The 21006-nt window shown below is 40.1% G+C and overlaps 1 protein-coding gene across 4 annotated transcripts in view; it reads right to left on the bottom strand.

Annotated features, from left to right (window-relative positions):
* Positions 1-834: 834 nt before the first annotated feature.
* The window catches only part of LOC106569166 (tensin-3), a 75380-nt gene continuing 55208 nt past the window's right edge, over positions 835-21006 (bottom strand). For all 4 annotated transcript variants that reach the window (XM_014140218.3, XM_014140219.3, XM_082960897.1 and 1 more), the window contains 6 exons: positions 7219-7314; positions 6904-6981; positions 4694-4774; positions 4253-4436; positions 4020-4088; positions 835-3894 (listed from right to left, as the gene is read on the bottom strand). In XM_014140218.3, coding sequence (XP_013995693.2) covers positions 3720-3894; positions 4020-4088; positions 4253-4436; positions 4694-4774; positions 6904-6981; positions 7219-7314 — 683 coding nt within the window. In that variant the 3' untranslated portion in view covers positions 835-3719. The remainder of the gene's footprint in view (positions 3895-4019; positions 4089-4252; positions 4437-4693; positions 4775-6903; positions 6982-7218; positions 7315-21006) is intronic.

The following is a 21006-nucleotide window of genomic DNA, read 5'->3' as shown; positions in this document are numbered from 1 at the left end:
ATGATCCAGGACCAGCAGTGCAAAAGACAATCCAGGACTGACACAGCGCACAAGACGATCCAGGATTGACACAGTGTACAAGACGATCCAGGACCAACACAGTGCAGTGAGTGCACAAGACAATCCAGGAGCGATCCAGTGCACAAGCCAATCCGGTACCACTGATCTGCCAACTTCTGCTTGTAGCGCCCGAACAGTTTGGGCTAAACGCTAATATGACCCCTCTATGGATGCACACACATGCCTCACAAGACTTGTACCAGTTAAACATTTTATGGAAGTATATGTGGAAGTGCCTAAAGAAATTTGTTAAATATGTGTACATTTTTTTAAATAGTTTTCTGATCTTTCTTATTTCAGATATAGGACAGACACTTCAAGACAGACTATCTGTTTTTCCATGTATGAATCTGTTCAATGTGTTAGGTTCTATGGGCTAATAGCAGTAAGGCCAAATTCAATGTTTCATCAAATAATTTTTTTATATATATTTTTCATAGCTAAAGGGGTCCTAAAATTCTAAATCTAATAGCTAATGGTACATGGTATGACCATCTTAAAACAATTCCATATGTTGGCTTAGTAGAACTCCCCTGCCCCCGGTTTAGACTCTTAAGGATTTGTGTGTTACTAGCACCCTCTTCTGGTTTCCTGGTGGAACAACAGACATACAAATCAGACACTGCCAAACTCAACAAATCTCTCTATCGTTCTGTGGTACCTGAATTGAAAGTCAGATCTCTCTCTCTCTCGCTCTCTCTCGCTCTTTCTTTCTCTCTCTCGCTCTCCCTCTCTCTCTCTACTTTTTGAGAATAAATAAATGTACTAATGACATTACTTTTCCCTTTTGTTTATTTACATCTAACATTGAAAATGTAATTTCTAATATACAAACAAACTGTTCATGTCACTTGCTGCAGGATCAATATGACACTTTATTATTATTCCAAATGTGAGATAGTAAAGGTATTATGAGGTACAGACTGTAGATGATATACTACATGACCAAAAGTATGTGGACACCTGCTCGTTGAACATCTCATTCCAAAATCATGGGCATTAATATAGAGTTGGTCCCTCCTTTGCTGCTATAACAGCCTCCACTCTTCTGGGAAGTCTTTCCACTAGATGTTGGAACATTGTTGTGGGGACTTGCTTCCATTCAGTCACAAGAGCATGAGTGAGGTCGGGCACTGGTGTTGGGCGATTAGGTCTGGCTCGCAGTTCTTCCACAGCAATCTCGACAAATCATTTCTTTATGGACCTCGCTTTGTGCATGGGGGCATTGTCATGCTGAAACAGGAAAGGGCCTTCCCCAAATTGTTGCCACAAAGATGGAAGCACAGAATCGTCTACAATGTCATTGTATGCTGTAGCGTTAAGATTTCCCTTCACTGGGAAAAAAAACAAAAAAAACAGCCCAGACCATTATTCCTCCTCCGCCAAACTTTACAGTTGGCACTATACATTGGGACAGGTAGCATTCTCCTGGCATCCGCCAAACCCAGATTTGTCTGTCAGACTGCCAGATAGATGGTGAAGCGTGATTCATCACTCCAGATAATGCATTTCCACTGCTCCAGAGTCTGATGGCGGCAAGATAGTGAGTGTTGCAACCAAGGACAGACTATTTGTACGCACTACGTGCCTCAGCACCTGTTCTGTGAACTTGTGTAGCCTACCACTTCACGGCTGAGCTGCTGTTGCTCCTAGACGTTTCCACTTCACTATAACAGCACTTACAGTTGACCGGGCAGCTCTAGCAGGGCAGAAATTTGAGAAACTGACTTGTTGGAAAGGTGGCATCCTATGACGATGCCACGTTGAATGTCACTGAGCTCTTCAGTAAGGCCATTCTACCGCCAATGTTTGTCTATGGAGATTGCATGGCTGTGTGCTTCGTTTTATACACCTGTCAGCAACGGGTGTGGCTGAAATAGCCAAATCCACTCATTTGAAGGGGTGTCCACATACTTTTGTATATAAAGTGTATAACTAGCTCATCATGAGAAAAATATGAAAAAATACAATGAAAATGTAAATAAACAATGACTGTATAATATTTCAACAAAACCGTATTGGATTAGATGGTCCCTGTCCAGATTATTTGACATAAAGAAATAAGTGATCAGGAAAGTCAATTTAGACAAAAATGTGTTTTAAAAGTTGCGCTTGATTGAGCTCACACGGTGCATTGAGTGGGCAATGTTAATAAATTTGCACTTTTCCATTTAGCTCAATAATCACCTATTGTTCCAACACAAAAAAAATTATGAATTCCAAATGAAATATATAATACAAATGTCCTCTAATGTATATATATATATATAAGACACCTTATTATATATATATATATTTATATTAACAATGAGACATTCCAATATATAGTTAGAGGCAATAATATACCACCAAAAATACAATTGAAAACAATTATTTGAGATTAGCCAGAGGAAAAACAAACAGTGATGTATCAATGTTTAAACATTCTTCCAGACAAAGTTTTACTGAATTAAGTAATAAAGGAGTTTGAAGTACAAGTAATGAACTAATTAGATAAACTAATCATATAATATATTAGGGTTTACATATAAAATAATGGTCTGTGGTTTAATTCATCCTAACACTCCCCATCCAGATCATAGCATTTGTGTGTATTTTAGTTTTGATAGTGGTTAAACTCACATACGTTTCCAGAGTTAGCAACATCAAAGTTCAAGAGAAATTATTGGGATGGTAAAACATGAGTTTAGGGATATTTGAAGTCAATAGATATTACTTTTAAAATAGTATTTGATGCATTCACAAAAAAAATATTTTTTCATGAAGTATGGAAAAGTTATGATTTAATGTATTTTTCATTACCCTTTTTAATAGCTTGAGTAATGCTTTATTTATATTGTTTCTTTCATTTTGGTTAAATATTCGACATGACAAACCCTTACATGCCAGACTTCTAGGTTCACCTTTAGCATAATATCACACCATACAGAGCATGTTGAGAATAGGAATATGTAACTAACTTTAGTATAGTATCACACCATACAGAGCATGTTGAGAATAGGAATATGTAACTAACTTTAGTATAGTATCACACCATACAGAGCATGTTGAGAATAGGAATATGTAACTAACTTGTAAAGAGCTGGGATACATAAAACTGTAAACCCCTTCAAGACAGAAATGCAAACACCTGTATTAGTTCTATAACAATAAATGAAAATGAAATACACATGTTATAATATACCTGTTGTATTCTATGTTTCCCTGCATACACACCCCTAATGCTCATCATTAGGTGAGTCTATTAGAAAATGAAGTCAAAGGAAGTTTTGAGTTTTCATTCGACTCAAGAAAGATTTTATTGAGTCTCCTGTCCTGCTGATGGTCCACAGCTCCCTCTGTGCTGTGACTAGGAGTTTACTTGGATAGGTGGTGGAGTTGGAACTTATAAGTCTTTGCATGCTCGTTATCAAGAGAAATCTATCCAATGTCCAGTTATACATTGTTCATTGTATCCCATTCTTAGGTGGGGGAAACATAGAAATAGAGACTCACAGAACTCACTCTAGTTCTGTTGGTGGAACTCTCTTCCACTGCCTTCCAGTATCCAACGTATTAAGTCCTGGGTCATAACCCTCAGGTTGTGGGTTGTACAATACAGTTTCCAGTTTTAGAAACAGCCAAACAGAAACAGCCAATCAGCTAGCAGCATGACAGGTCTACTTGGTCTTCTGGGAGCCAATCATCACCTTGGAGACGAAGTTGACAATGGCGCTGGCGGGCTGCTCGGGGTCGTGCTCGGCAAACAGGTGGCACACGTTGTCCTGCCCGCTGCCCGTCTTCCTTGCCACAAAGCCAAAGATCTTTGCTGAAGTGCAGCCATCTTTTTTCCACCTAAGAATGGTTGGGGGAAAGAACACAAGAAGAACATACGGTATCATACAAACAGTAAAAGGTAATGATATTAACCCCACCGTACTCTTATTTCAAATTATGTTCATTATGGCATCTTTACTCACTTCCGATCTTGAGGGTCCAATGCACAGAAGATGACAGTGTTCACTGCATAATGCCTTCTGAAGAATAACCTGGAAAGAAGAGGGGGAGGAGGGAAAAATAGAAATGCATATTATTACTGTATATATATATATATGTATAATTTTATATTACCTTTATATGCATTCCTAATGTGACCATACATATTACGTGTGTGTCTGTCTTTCTGTCTGTCTGTGTATTCTCCACGACTCACTTCCTCTGGTTGTCAGTGAGGGTGATACCCTGTGAGGAGACTTTGAAGTGGACCACGGTGGAGGTGGGCAGAGGGTCTGAACCCAGAGGGTCTGAGCCCAGCGTTACACTGGTGGCCTTCTGCACAGCCTGGTACCCCGTCAGAGACTCCATCTCCACCGAGCCCAGGAACCACACGTTACATGCTGCAGAGAAACACACACGTTACTCACTGATGAAACACACACTACACACTGAACACACACAGGAACCACACAGTACACACTGCAAGACCAAATACATGTTATCTACACAATCACTAAGGAACCGAGGTTGTTGTTGTTGCCCAATACTTCATTATGAGCCTTTAATATAATCCCCATTGATTCATCTAATAGTCATACACCTGTATAAACATGTGCGTAATGATGATTTGTGGTTAGTAAAAGGATTTAAGCCCTACCTGCTCCTTGTTTGAGCAGCTCAGCAGCAGAGTTGGTGATAGATTGTGTAGTAGTATTCTCCACCATGTCTTCAAGAGGATCTATGGACATTGGAGGGAAAAAAAAGATTTTCTATACAATGTAATGAAGAAAGTGATAAAGGAGGGATAAAGGAGGCATTGATATATCACTGAATTAATCCCTCTACTGGCCCTGCCACTGATTTTTTATTTTTTTTATTTTATTGAGAACAAGTTGTCATTTACAACTGCGACCTGGCCAAGTTAAAGCAAAGCAGTGTGACAGAAACAACAACACAGAGTTATATGGAATAAACATGCGTACAGTCAACACAATAGAAAAAAAATAAAGTCTATATACAGTGTGTGCAAATGGCATTAGGAGGTATGGCAATAAATAGGCCATAGATGACGTGGGTTTATAGCTACCATGTAGAGGCAATTCATCTAAGTTGACAAGAGTTGCATGCACAGGCTAATAAATCACATCATTTACGGTACCAGTCAAAAGTTTGGACACACCTACTCATTCAAGGGTTTTTCTCTATTTTTAATATTTTCTACATTGTAGAATAGTAGTGAAGATATCAAAACTAGGAAATAACACATATGGAATCATGTAGTAACCAAAAAAGTGTTAAACAAATCAAAATATATTTTATTTTTGAGATTTTTCAAAGTAGCCACCCTTTGCCTTGATGACAGCTTTGCACACTCTTGGCATTCTCTCAACCAGCTTCATGAGGTAGTCACCTGGAATGGGGTGGCAGGTAGCCTAGTGGTTAGAGTGTTGGGTTAGATCGAATCCCTGACCTGACCAGGTAAAAAAAAAAGACCTTCTGCTCCTGAACAAGGCAGTTAACCCACTGTTCCTAGGCTGTCATTATAAATAAGAATTTGTTCTTAACTGTCTTGCTTAGTTAAATAAAGGTTAAAAAATGCATTTCAATTAACAGGTGTGCCTTGTTAAAAGTTAATTTGTGGAATTTCTTTCCTTCTTAATGCGTTTGAGTCAGTTGTGTTGTGACAAGGTAAGGCAAAAGATATCCCTATTTGGTAAAAGATCAAGTCCATATTATGGCAAGAACAGCTCAAATAAGCAAAGAAAAACAGTCCATCATTACTTTAAGACATGAAGGTCAGTCAATGCAGAAAATTTAAAGAACTTTGAAAGTTTCATCTAGAGCATTCGCAAAAACCATAAAGCGCTATGATGAAACTGGCTCTCACAAGGACCGCCACAGGAAAGGAAGACCCAGAGTGTACGTCTTGCTTGGGGCAAGAAACAGGAGTCCAAATTGTAGATTTTTGGTTCCAACCGCCGTGTCTTTGTGAGACGCAGAGTAGGTGAACGGATGATCTCCGCATGTGTGGTTCCCACCGTGAAGCACGGAGGAGGAGGTGTGATGGTGTGGGGGTGCTTTGCTGGTGACACTGTCAGTGATTTATTTAGAATTCAAGGCACACTTAACCAGCGTGGCTACCACAGCATTCTGCAGCGAAACACCATCCCATCTGGTTTGTGCTTAGTGGGACTATCATTTGTTTTTCAACAGGACAATGACCAAAAACACACCTCCAGGCTGTATAAGGGCTATTTGACCAAGAAGGAGAGTGATGGAGTGCTGCATCAGATGACCTGGCCTCCACAATCACCTGACCTCAACCCAATTTAGATGGTTTGGGATGGACCGCAGAGTAAAGGAAAAGCAGCCAACAAGTGCTCAGCATATGTGGGAACTCCTTCAAGAGTTTTGGAAAAGTATTCCAGTTGAAGCTGGTTGAGAGAATGCCAAGAGTGTGCAAAGCTGTCATCAAGGCAAAGGGTGGCTACTTTGAAGAATCTCAAATATAAAATATATTTTGATTTGTTTAACACTTTGTTGGTTACTACATGATTCCATATGTGTTATTTCATAGTTTTGATGTATTCACTATAATTCTACAATGTAGAAAATAGTAAACAATTTAGAAAAACCCTTGAATGAGTAGGTGTGTCCAAACTGTTGACTGGTACTGTATATATATATAATTCTAAACTGCACTGCAATTTATAGCCCTGTCACATTTAGTTGCCATGAGAGAAGAGAGAGTAGTGTTCATTTAACTCGCTTTTCCACAGGACACAATATGTTTTGTCAAATACAACACTCTCTATTGTGTGAATGTAAAATCTGTTCTGTTGATGATACTAAGAAGTAGCTTCTCACCTCTGTCAGGTATGATGAGTTTGCAGGGCAGGGCCAGGGGAGTGATTGAGTGCTGGCACACCAACGCTGTTAAACTTCCTGGAAAACAAAAACAATAGAAAACATACAATAAACATCATAGCAATTTAGAGTTGTGATGAGCTTTCAACACAAGGTCTGAAGGTCTGAAGCGCAGTTGTGTTGATTATCCAGTAGAGGGAACTCTGAAACATTTCAAATTATTTCGCTGGTTACACAGAGTAACCAGCAGAGGTCCCCACTGTTTTACCACTGTCCTCAATCGAGTATGTAAAGTGTGCTAGAGAAGAGACACACCAAAGTAGGGCTCATTGGGACAGCCCTTCAACCGAACTCCTTTCTGTGTACACTCAATCAGGAAGTGACGGACCAGCTCATTGGACAGATCTCCTCCTATCAGAGAGAGAGAGAGAGAGAGAGAGAGAGAGAGAGAGAGAGAGAGAGAGAGAGAGAGAGAGAGAGAGAGAACTTTATGATACACAGTAATTTAATAAATGCTCATAACATGCGTATAACCTGTAACAATGCACTATACCTGTTGGCTGTAATGAGGGTTAGGGTTTGTGTTACCGGAGTCTAAGTTCTATTACCCCTGTTAACTCCTATTCCTGAATTCTAAGAGTTACATAAATATCCAATCACTGCTGAGATAAGTGGTATTATGATTTAACAACAGTGTGTACGAGGGGCATGAGGATCTGAGGAATGTCCTCCAGTACAAAGGGACCTGAGAAAATCCTTCATCTGGAGCCAGCTCGGGATTCAATCTCTTAAGGAGTCACAAAGTAAAGCTGAAGGTGTGGAGAGGGACTGCGTCATAATGTTACTATAGGTGCTAGCCTGCTGCGAGCTTAGGGGGCGAGCGACACCAGAACAAAAGGAGAAAGGGGTCAGGGCTCAGTGGGTTGTGCTCTGGGCTGGGCATAGGGGCACCAGTGTCGTTCAGCGTGCTGTGTTTTAGGGACCACCCGCTGTAGATGTCTGACTGCCAACACTTTCACTCGATTCTACATGTAAAATTGATGCACACTCGATTTGGAAATGACGGCCGGCAATCTGTTCACAGGTGCTAAGTACTCTCGGCCAGAAAACGCTATTGGTGTGTCTGAGGCCTTACAGGATTACTATCAGCACCCATTTTCTTTCTTTCCCAGAGAGCAACACCAACACATTCCAGGAGTATTTACCGTGTAATTATGTAATCGACGACTCTGGATGAAGACATTCATGAAAATAAAATAACCATCATAAGCGTAAATTTGTTTGGAATGAACAGCTGACTGAAGATGTGACGGCCGGGCATTCCTGCGGTTGAGTCCGTTTCAGCGGTAACATGGACTCATTACAACGTGATTAAACTTTGTTGCTCCTTGTTGAAACAAGCAAGGTGTTGTAGCAAACAAGTCGTTGGTTGCCTAGGAAACGCCCCCCCTCCCTGCAGCAGCAGGATCGGAGGAGAGGAGCTTTAAAAAAATATATATATATTATATTCAAACAATTATAACAGTGACCGTGGTCATTTGGCTGACCAATATGACCAATAACAATTATCCAAAATTCCATGACTGTCACACCCCTAGTTAGGGTAGAAGTTTGGGGTAAAAAAATATCAAGTTTAGTGTTCTGTAGGCCTATTCCTAGAAATATGTCTGAATATGACTTGAGATTATCGTAATGATTTGTCTTTTCTTTAGAAGTCCTTCATGTTTGTTTTCAATTAAAATATAGCCAGATTCACATACCGCCCCAACAGATCCACAGATGACGCAATCTCAATCACACTCCACACCGCCCTTTACCACCTGGACAAAAGGAACACCTATGTGAGAATGCTGTTAATTGACTACAGCTCCGCGTTCAACACCATAGCACTCACAAATCTCATCACTAAGCTAAGGATCCTGGGACTAAACACCTCCCTCTACAACTTGATCCTGGACTTCCTTACGGGCAGCCCCCAGGTGGTAAGGGTAGGCAACAACACATCTGCCACGCTGATCCTCAACACAGGGGCCCCTCAGGGGTGTGTGCTTAGTACCCTCCTGTACTCCCTGTTCACCCACGACTGCGTGGCCAAGCAGGACTCCAACACCATCATTAAGTTTGCTGACTACACAACAGTGGTAGGCCTGATCACCGACAGCGATGAGACAGCCTATAGGGAGGAGGTCAGAGACCTGGCAGTGTGGTGCCAGGACAACAACCTCTCCCTCAATGCTGATCGTGGACTATAGGAAAAGGAGGGCCGGACAGGCCCCCATTAACATCGAAGGGGCTGAAGTGGAGCGGGTCGAGAGTTTCAAGTTCCTTGGTGTCCACATCACCAAAGAAGTATCATGGTCCAAACACACAAAGACAGTTGTTAAGAGGGCCAGATAACACCTTTTCCCCTTTAGGAGACTGAAAACATTTTACATGGGTCCCCAGATCCTCAAAAAGTTCTACAGCTGCATCATTGAGAACATCCTGAGCAGTTGCATCACCGCCTGGTATGGCAACTGCTCGGCATCTGACCGTAAGGCGCTACATCCCTGGGGCCAAGCTTCCTGCCATCCAGGACCTATATACTAGGTGGTGTCAGAGGAAGGCCCAAAAAATTGGCAAAGACTCCAGTCACCCAAGTCATAGACTGTTTGTTCTCTCTGCTACCGCACGGCAAGCGGTACATGAGCACCAAATCTAGGACCAAAAGGCTCCTTAACAGCTTCTACCCACAAGCCATTAGACTGCTGAACAATTAATCAAATGGCCACCCGGACTATTTACATTGTTTTTACACCTCTGATATTCGCTGTTAATTATCTATGCATAGTCACTTTACAAATTACCTTGACTAACCTGTACCCCCGGACATTGACTCGGTACCGGTATTCCCTGTATATAGCCTCGTTATTGTTATGTCATTTTCTTGTGTTACATTTTGATTAGATTACATTTTTTTACTTTAGTTTATTTAGGAAATATTTTCTTAACTCTATTTCTTGAACAGCATTATTGGTTAAGGTCCTGTAAGTAAGCATTTCACGAAAAGGTCTACACCTGTTGTATTCGGCGCATGTGACAAATACAATTTGATTTGATTTGAAATGGCATCAGCCATTAAAAAAAAGACATTAGTTCCAGGAAGAGCTGCATGCCATGAACAAAGCAAAATATTGCACGACAGGCTATTTCTGAATTGAATTGTGGATATATTTCAATGTGCTTTATAAAACATGAACTGTGCTGCTGAAAAAAACTGCATAAACCAGGATAAATTCCAATCTGGTCCATGGTGATCTAAGCTGGTCGGATGCTGGTCAAGCTGGTCTGACCAGCCTGGTCTAACTGGTTCTGCTGGCCAACCAGCATCAGGGGTGGGCAACTCCAGTCCTCGGGGGCCTGATTGATGTCACACTTTTTCTCCATCCCTAGCAAACACAGCTGATTAATCAAATCGCATTCTAAACTGAAGATCATGATTAGGTGATTATTGGAGTCAGGTGTGTTAGCTGGAGCTGGGGAAAAACTGTGACACCAATCAGGCCCTCGAGGACTGGAACTGCCCACCCCTGCAGGTTATGCTGGCAGATTAGCATGGTCTAGCTGGTCTGACCAGCATGGTCTAGCTAGTTATGCTGGCAGACCAGCCTTCGCTGTGTTTTCACTGGTGACCAGCCCTTGTTGTGTTTTCACTGGTGAACAACCTTTGCTGTGTTTTGGAAACTGGTGACAAACATAAACTAAAGCAAAACCAGCATCAAGTCACATTATGCTGGCTTGTAAAGTAATTTCTATAAAAATGTAGCCGGAGTGGAATCCCATAATCTGCATTCAGAAATACTGCCAGGGTTAGAAATATGAAAAAATAACCACAACTAAAACATCTAAACTGGAACAACCATTTCAGTAACAGGTACAATAAATCCAACTAACAGATTGGATTAGTTTAGAAAAGTGTATGTTATTTATCTTTGTGTAGCATAAGATAAATTAATTGATTCATTAGTTAATCAATGTATATTCAAAAATAGAGACATTGAAAGAAGCAATTCTACAAATCTAACTCCAATAGAGCATGCTGGGAAATATGATAATGAAGGGTGTGGTTTTGCAGGCCAGTTTGGGAGTAAACTTCACTTGGCATTTGAGCACCCCAACCCCACCGCACTAACAAAATGTACGGTCACAGTTTTGTGTTTATATATTTATATATAAAAAAAGTGTATTATTTGTGAGTTGTGATTTTTATTACTTTGATATCACTATTGGAGTTCTCCAGGTTTATGCATTAATATGCACTGAAATGCATTGGCACCATCTGTTGGTTGGTGGCCTTTACACTGGTGATTGTGACCTCACTTCCTCATTCTATTGAGAGAACTGTTCCTGAAACTAGCCAATTTTCTCGTCTCATAATTTCTCCTGTTTTACAGATTAGTTTCAGTTGAAGCTAGAAAATGCTAAGTCTCCCCATTATAAGTAATGAACCACACTTGGTGGAAAAGATTTAACATGGAGGTGAACCTAACAAAATTACACTGCAGACAAGTTATAAATATATATTTTTTACCTCTGGATGACTTCATTTGATTATATGATGGCTCAGATTTAGATACATACATGTTGCATTATTGAGTCCTTGTAGTTAGATGTTTTAGTTATTTGTTTTAGAAAGCTCACTAGCTAGCCTAGCCTTACGCTAAACGCTAGTTTAGCCATAGCTTTATTATTATTATTATGAACAATACAACAAATACAAAAACTGAAATATACAAACAAGAGTACATAAACCTAACAGACAGGGGTATTACATGTCGAGATAAATGTTACATTCTCCAAAAAGTTTATGGTACATATTGCTTTTTTGTTTTTACACTTACTGATAATTTATGCTTAGCCGTTCATGTATTTTACTATTAGCTGTAACACGGCTAGTGGGAGTCACTGTGGTCGATTATGTACTATCGGGTAACATTTATGTTTACACTGTTGAGATGTGTTGGACAAATATACATACAATTTGATGGTTTTACATGGTAGATAGCACACCTTTTGCACTATTTGTAAGTGAATTGCCTTTATTTTGGTACAGATACTAATTAGTTGAATTGCAATTACTTAGTGCCTTCAGAAAGTATTCATAGCCCTCGAATTATTCCACATTTTGTTATGTTACAGCCTGAATTCAAAGTGGATGAAGTCTCTAAGAGCTTTCCACACCAGAATTGTGCAACATTTGCACATTATTATTTTCAAAATTTTCCAAGCTTTGTCAGATTGGTTGTTGATCATTGCTAGACAACCATTTTCAAGTCTTGCCATAGATTTTCAAGTAGATTTAAGTCAAAAATGTAACTCGGCTCAGGAACATTTACTGTCTTATTGGTGTCTTATTGCTAAGCAACTCCAGTGTATATTTGTCCCTGCTGAAAGGTGAATTAATCTCCCAGTGTCTGTTGGAAAGCAGACTGAACCAGTTTTTCCTCAACGGTTTTGCCTGTGCTTAGCACCGTTCTGTTTATTTTTTATCCTGAAAAACTCCCCAGTCCTTAACGATTACAAGCATACCCATAACATGATGCAGCTACCACTATGCTTTAAAATATAGGGAGTGGTACTCAGTAATGTGATGTACTGGATTTGTCCCAAACATAAAACGTTGTATTCAGCACAAAAAGTTAACTGCTTTGCCACATTATTTGCAGTATTACTTTAGTGCCTTGTTGCAAACAGGATGCATGTTTTGGAATATTTTTATTCTGTACAAGCTTCCTTGTTTTCACCACTGGAAAAAGTACTCAATTGTCATACTTAAGTGAAAGTAAAGGTACCTTAATAGAAAATGTGAAAGCCCCCCAGTAAAATATTACTTGAGTAAGAGTCTAAAAGTATTTGTTTTTAAATATACTTAAGTATCAAAAGTAAAAGTATAAACCATTTCAAATTCCTTAAATGAAGCAAACCAGATGGCACAATTATTTCTTTTTTTACTTAAGTACTTTACACCACTGGTGTAGTAACTGTGGAGTAACTACAATACTGTTGCTCCATCCTCAGTTTTCTCCTATCACAGCCATTAAACTCTGTAACTTTTTTAAAGTCACCATTGGCCTCATGGTGAAATCCCTGAGCAGTTTCCTTCCTCTCCGGCAACTGAGTTAGGAAGGACGCCAGTATCTTTGTAGTGACTGGGTGTAGTGTATTGATACACCATGCAAAGTGTAATTAATAACGTCACCACGCTCAAAGGGATATTCAATGTCTGTTACCAATAAGTGCCCTTCTTTGCGAGGCATTGGAAAACCTTCCTGGTCTTTGTGGATAAATCTGTATTTGAAATTCACTGCTCGATTGAGGAACCTTACAGATCATTGCATGTGTGGGGTACAGAGATAAGATAGTCATTTAAAACTCATGTTAAACACTATTATGGCACACAGAGTCCATGCAACTTATTATGTGACTTGTTAAGCAAATCTTTACTCCTGAACTGATTTAGGCTTTACATAACACAGGGGTTAAATACTTATTGACTCAAGATATTTTAGCTTTTCATTTTTAATTAATTTGTAAAAATGATAACAAATATACATATATACATTATTCTACTTTGACATTATGGGGTATTGTGTGTAGCCCAGTGACCAAAAACAATCTCAATGTAATCCATTTTAAATTCAGGCTGTAACGCAACAAAATGTGGAAAAAGTAAAGGGTTGTGAATACTTTCTGAAGGCTCTGTATATGTACTGTTAAAGAGACTGAACATAGGATATGAAAATATGTGAATGTATATTTTTCTACCAAGCATTCTTATGAACCAGATAATTGACCCTTTATTCTTTTGGAAAAAATATGTTTATTACATTCTATTGAGATAACTTATCCTGAAACCAGGCAACTTTATCTTGTCTCATCATTTCTCCTGTTCTACAGGAAACATTAAAAAAAATATATATTACAGGAAATTTGCTTTAAAACTGCAACATTTTCTCAGACTCATGGTAAAATGTGTAAATAGCATGAGATTAGCTATAAAACTGCAAATTCTTCTTTCTCCACATGGCAAAAAAACAAAAAGTTCAACTACAAAAAAAAAAACATTGTCCCAGGAGACTTGGAGTAGTTGTTCCCCTTGCTCTGCAAGGGCCGCGACTTTTGTGGAGTGATGGGTAACGATGCTTCGAGGGTGGCTGTTGGCGATGTGTTCCTGGTTCGAGCCCAGGTAGGGGCGAGGAGAGGGGCAGAAGCTATACTGTTACACTGGTAATACTAAAGTGCCTATAAGAACATCCAATAGTCAAAGGTATATGAAATACAAATGGTATAGAGAGAAATAGTCCTATAATTCCTATAATAACTACAACCTAAAACTTCTTATCTGGGAATATTGAATACTCATGTTAAAAGGAACCACCAGCTTTCATATGTTCTCATGTTCTGAGCAAGGAACTTAAACGTTAGCTTTTTTACATGGCACATACAGTGGGGGAAAAAAGTATTTGATCCCCTGCTGATTTTGTACGTTTGCCCACTGACAAAGAAATGATCAGTCTATAATTTTAATAGTAGGTTTATTTGAACAGTGAGAGACAGAATAACAACAAAAGAAACCTGAAAAACGCATGTCAAAAATTTTAGAAAACTATTTGCATTTTAATGAGGGAAATAAGTATTTGACCCCTCTGCAAAACATGACTTAGTACTTGGTGGCAAAACCCGTGTTGGCAATCACAGAGGTCAGACGTTTCTTGTAGTTGGCCACCAGGTTTGCACACATCTCAGGAGGGATTTTGTCCCACTCCTCGTTGCAGATCTTCTCCAAGTCATTAAGGTTTCGAGGCTGACGTTTGACAACTCGAACCTTCAGCTCCCTCCACAGATTTTCTATGGGATTAAGGTCTGGAGACTGGCTAGGCCACTCCAGGACCTTAATGTGCTTCTTCTTGAGCCACTCCTTTGTTGCCTTGGCCGTGTGTTTTGGGTCATTGTCATGCTGGAATACCCATCCACGACCCATTTTCAATGCCCTGGCTGAGGGAAGGAGGTTCTCACCCAAGATTTGATGGTACATGGCCCCGTCCATCGTCCCTTTGATGCGGTGAAGTTGTCCTGTCCCCTTAGCAGAAAAACATCCCCAAAGCATAATGTTTCCACCTCCATGTTTGACGGTGGAGATGGTGTTCTTGGGGTCATAGGCAGCATTCCTCCTCCTCCAAACACAGCGAGTTGAGTTGATGTCAAAGAGCTCCATTTTGGTCTCATCTGACCACAACACTTTCACCAGTTGTCCTCTGAGTCATTCAGATGTTCATTGGCAAACTTCAGACGGGCATGTATATGTGCTTTCTTGAGCAGGGGGACCTTGCGGGCGCTCCAGGATTTCAGTCCTTCACGGCGTAGTGTGTTACCAATTGTCCCTGACATCCTTGGAGAGCTCTTTGGTCTTGGCCATGGTGGAGAGTTTGGAATCTGATTGATTGATTGCTTGTGTGGACAGGTGTCTTTTTTACAGGTAACAAGCTGCGGTTAGGAGCACTCCCTTTAAGAGTGTGCTCCAAATAAAAAATAAAAAACTTTTTTCCCCCACTGTATTGCACTTTTACTTTCTTCTCCAACACTTTGTTTTTGCATTATTTAAACCAAATTGAACATGTTTCATTATTTATTTGAGGCTAAATGGATTTTATTGATGTATTATATTAAGTTAAAAAAAGTGTTCATTCAGTATTGTTGTCATTGTCATTATTACAAATAAATAAATAAAAATCGGCCGATTAATCGGTAGCGGGTTTTTTGTGTGGCCAGCCAATAATCGGTATCGGCGTTGAAAAATCATAATCGGTCGACCTCTACTTGGCACACCTGTATTTGGGAAGTTTCCCCAATTCTCCTCTGCAGATCCTCTCAAGCTCTGTCAGGTTGGATGGGGAATGTCGCTGCACAGCTATTTTCAGGTCTCTCCAGAGATGTTAGATCGAGTTCAAGTCCGGGCTCAGGCTGGGCCACTCAAGGACATTCAGAGACTTGTCCCGAAGCCACTCCTACGTTGTCTTGGCTGTGTGCTTAGGGTCATTGTCCTGTTGGAAGGTGAACCTGCTTGGGAGCAGGTTCTCATCAACGATCTCTCTGTACTTTGCTCCGTTCATCTTCCCCTCGATCCTGACTAGCCTCCCAGTCCCAGTCGTGGAAAAACATCTCTACTGCATGATGCTGCTACCCCCATGCTTCACCGTAGGGACGGTGCCAGGTTTCCTCCAGACGTGATGCTTGGCATTCAGGCTGAGGAGTTAAATCTTGGTTACATCAGACCAGAGAATCTTGTTTCTCATGGTCCGAAAGTCTTTAGGTGCTCTTTTGTCAAACTCCAAGTGGGCTGTCATGTGCCTTTTATTGAGGAGTGGCTTCCATCTGGCCATTCTACCATGGAGTGCTGCAGAGATGGTTGTCCTTCTGGAAGGTTCTCCCATCTCCATAGAGGAACTCTGGAGCTCTGTCAGAGTGACCATCGGGTTCATAGCCACCTCCCTGACCAAGGCCCTTCTCCCCCGATTGTTCAGTTTGGCCGGGTGACCAGCTCTAGGAAGAGTCTTGTTGCAACCAAACTTCTTCCATTTAAGAATGATGGAAGCCACTGTGTTCCTTTGGACCTTCAATGCTGCAGAATTGTTTTGGTATCCTTCCGCAGATCTGTGCCTCAACACAATCCTGTCTCGGCACTCTACGGACAATTCCTTTGACCTCATGGCTTGGTTTTTGCTGACATGCATTGTCAACTGTTGGACCTTATATAGGCAGATGTGTGCCTTTCCAAATCATGTCCAATCAATTGAATTTACCACAGGTGGACTCCAATAAAGTTGTAGAAACATCTCAAGGATGATCAATGGAATCAGGATGCACCTGAGCTCAATTTCGAGGCTCATAGCAAAGGGTCTGAATAAGGTATTTATGTTTTTTATTTTAAATACATTTGCAAACATTTCTAAAAACCTGTTTTCGTTTTATCGTTATGGGGTATTGTGTGTAGATTGATGAGGGAAAAGGTAATTTAATTCAATTTAGAATAAGGCGGTAACGTAACAAAATGTGGAAAAGGTGGAGGGGTCTGAGTACTTTCCGAATGCACTGTACATTGCCAGCACTGCCCATCCCCCACTGAAATGGACTCCAACATGGCTAGTTGCTGTTCAGCACGTGGACTTGTTTTAGTAGAAGACACACACGAGCAAGAAAGGGATGGCCTTACTGCTGCTGGACATTATTTGCAAGTAGCAACATTGGAAATTTGCATTGATTATTGGTGTTATTGGTATAGCTAGAATGTGTAGTTATTTCTATAATGTTAGTAACATTTCATAAAACACTATTATAGCCTGTGTATTTTAGCCTAAAGAAAAGGATTAGGATTAGGACGTTTGTACACATGCATATACACACACTCTCATTCAAATACACACATACAAGGACACACACGTATGTAAATAGTGTCAGACATGCACTCAAACATATAGAGTTGGCCTTGCTGTTATGATTTTAGTTGTCCTTGATGTCCCTTGTTTTTTTTGCATTGTTGTTTTCTGTTTTCTTTTGTCTTTTTCTTTTTTCTCATGAGTTCATTTTCTTGGTTGTTGGTGCATTGGGGGGTGGGGTTCTTGGGGGTGGGGAATGGAATAAAAAAATATTTAAAAAATAATAATAATTCTTGGGGGGGGTGACTGTGGGAGGGGTCTCGGATGGTTGAGGGACAGCTATGGGGAACTGTAGGGGGATCCTGGAGGGTTTGCGTCCCCGTTTTTTTTGTCCTTGTGGGAGATCTGTCGACGTGCCCTTGAGCAGGGCGTTGACCCTAGATGCTTCTGTGTGTCGCACTGAATGGGAGTCTGTTGGATGACTGGTGTGGTGTAGTTGTTGAGCGGCTTCACTGCAAGCAAATTGTATGTTTTGGATATTCAATTAATTTTTTTTTAAAAAAGGACAAAAAATATAAGAAAAGGATGGAGAGGTAACATAAGGCACATTATGTGAACAAAACATTCAGATTGAAGTATATTATAGAACACTATGTGTCTGACATGTATAATATGAAATCCTGTCATTTCTTTTTGTCACAGAAAATGTACAACTTTATCACTGGAGAAACTTGAATCAGAGACGGTAATCTACCAAGAGACTCAACAAGCGATTACATCACTTCCTGTAATTCGCGTGTGCGCAAAGAAGATTCTTGCAGAAGTCAATGGAAAAGTGTCATGTTCTAAGCTACAGGAAGAAGCCTAATTGCATTTTGAGTATCTTGTTTTTCTAATTTGCCTAGCTCGCACAAGTCGGGGATTCTTCTGTCGACTACTTTCCATTCCATGTCCAGTCTCATAAGCGATATAAACAAAATAGTGAATAACGTAAGAACACGTTTATGAAGTTAGACATTACTATATTGGCCTGTTCAATGTGGATTCTTCAATAGCATAACCAGTTTCATGTGCCTTTTATTGAAAACATGTGGTTATGGTAATGTTCGGTGTTAGGGCTGTTTAATGCTACAACAGATTCATGAACATTACCCTGCACATATTGTGTAGACCTGTAGATATATTTGACTTCAGGAATGATGTTGAACCCTTGCTCGGATAAAACCTCTCTTGAATTAAACAATTGATCAGTCACTGTCACCCATACTCACCTACAGGTAAGTCTACTCTTGGCTGGCTGACTTTGAGAAAATGCAAACACAACACTATTTAGGATATCTAGTTTATTCAAATGGTATACTGACTCACTTTTGAAAGAAATCCTGAACATGCTGCAAAGCAATTGTGGTCTTACAGGGAACCTGTTTATAGCATATGTGGTAGAGGTCGACCGATTAATCGGAATGGCCGATTAATTAGGGCCGATCTCAAGTTTTCATAACAATCGGTAATCGGTATTTTTGGCCACCGATTTGCCGATTGTTAATATTTATTTATTTATTTCAAATATTTTTTATCTAGGCAAGTCAGTTAAGAACACATTCTTATTTTCAATGACGGCCTAGGAACGGTGGGTTAACTGCCTTGTTCAGGGGCAAAACGACAGATTTTTACCTTGTCAGCTTGGGGATTCAATCTTGCAACCTTACGGTTAACTAGTCCAATGCTCTAACCACCAGCTTTACATTGCACTCCACGAGGAGCCTGCCTGTTATGCGAATGCAGTAAGAAGCCAAGGTAAGTTGCTAGCTAGCATTAAACTTATCTTATAAAAAAACAATCAATCAATCATAATCACTAGTTAACTACACATGGTTGATGATATTACTAGTTTATCTAGCCTGTCCTGCGTTGCATATAATCGATGCGGTGCGCATTCGCGAAAAAGGACTGTCGTTGCTCCAACGTGAACCTAACCATAAACACCAATGTCTTTCTTAAAATCAATACACAAGTATATATTTTTAAACCTGCATATTTAGTTAATATTGCCTGCTAACATGAATTTCTTTTAACTAGGGAAAATGTGTCACCTCTGCAACAGAGTCAGGGTATATGCAGCAGTTTGGGCCGCCTGGCTCATTGCGAACTGTGAAGACTATTTCTTCCTAACAAAGACAGCCAACTTCGCCAAACGGGGGATGATTTAACAAAAGCGCATTAGCGAAAAAAGCACAATCATTGCACGACTGTACCTAACCATAAACATCAATGCCTTTCTTAAAATCAATACACAGAAGTATATATTTTTAAACCTGCATATTTAGCTAAAAGAAATCCAGGTTAGCAGGCAATATTAACTAGGTGAAATTGTGTCAGTTCTCTTGCGTTCATTGCACGCAGTCAGGGTATATGCAACAGTTTGAGCCGCCTGGCTCGTTGCGAACTAATTTGCCAGAATTTTACGTAATTATGACATAACATTGAAGGTTGTGCAATGTAACAGGAATATTTAGACTTAGGGATGCCACCCGTTAGATAAAATACGAAACGGTTCCGTATTTCACAGAAAAAATAAACGTTTTGTTTTCGACATGATAGTTTCCGTATTCGACCATATTAATGACCTAAGGCTCGTATTTCTGTGTGTTTATTATATTATAATTAAGTCTATGATTTCATATTTGATAGAGAAGTCTGACTGAGCGATGGTAGGCAGCAGCAGGCTCATAAGCATTCATTCAAACAGCACTTTAGTGTGTTTTGCCAGCAGCTCTTCGCTGTGCTTCAAGCATTGCGCTGTTTATGACTTCAAGCCTGTCAACTCCCAAGATTAGGCTGGTGTAACCGATGTGAAATGGCTAGCTAGATAGCGGGGTGCACGCTAATAGCGTTTCAAACGTCACTCACTCTGAGACTTGGAGTAGTTGTTCCCCTTGCTCTACATGGGTAACGCTGCTTTGAGGGTGGCTGTTGTCGATGTGTTCCTGGTTCGAGCCCAGGTAGGAGTGAGGAGAGGGACGGAAGCTATTGTCACGACTTCCACCGAAGTCGGCCCCTCTCCTTGTTCGGGCGGCGATTGACGTCACCGGCTTACTAGTTACCACCGATCTATGTTTCCCTGTTCGTTTGGCTTTGTCTTAATTATACACACCTGTTACATATTCCCTGATTATGTTCATTATTTAACCCTCTGGCTTTCCTGTTTGTCTTGTCCGTGATTGTTTCCTGTTTTGTAATTGTTGGGGGTGTTTCTCCCAACCATGTTTTATTACTGTGGGAGAAGTTGGATTATTGTTTTGAGTAAACACGTTTTGTTTGCACTCATCCCTGTGTCCTGCGCCTGACTCCGATACTTCTCCTACGAAAATCATTACAGCTATACTGTTACACTGGCAATACTAAAGTGCCTATAAGAACATCCAATAGTTAAAGGTATATGAAATACAAATCGTATAGAGAGAAATAGTCCTATAATTCCTATAATAACTACAACCTAAAACTTCTTACCTGGGAATATTGAAGATTCATGTTAAAAGGAACCACCAGCTTTCATATGTTCTCATGTTCTGAGCAAGGAACTTAAACGTTAGCTTTTTTACATGGCACATATTGCACTTTTACTTTCTTCTCCAACACTTTGTTTTTGCATTATTTAAACCAAATTGAACATGTTTCATTATTTATTTGA

Source organism: Salmo salar, chromosome 14, assembly GCF_965601325.2.
Source record: "Salmo salar chromosome 14, fSalSal1, whole genome shotgun sequence".
Classification (NCBI taxonomy): domain Eukaryota; kingdom Metazoa; phylum Chordata; class Actinopteri; order Salmoniformes; family Salmonidae; genus Salmo; species Salmo salar.
This window is presented reverse-complemented; position numbering and strand designations above follow the sequence as displayed.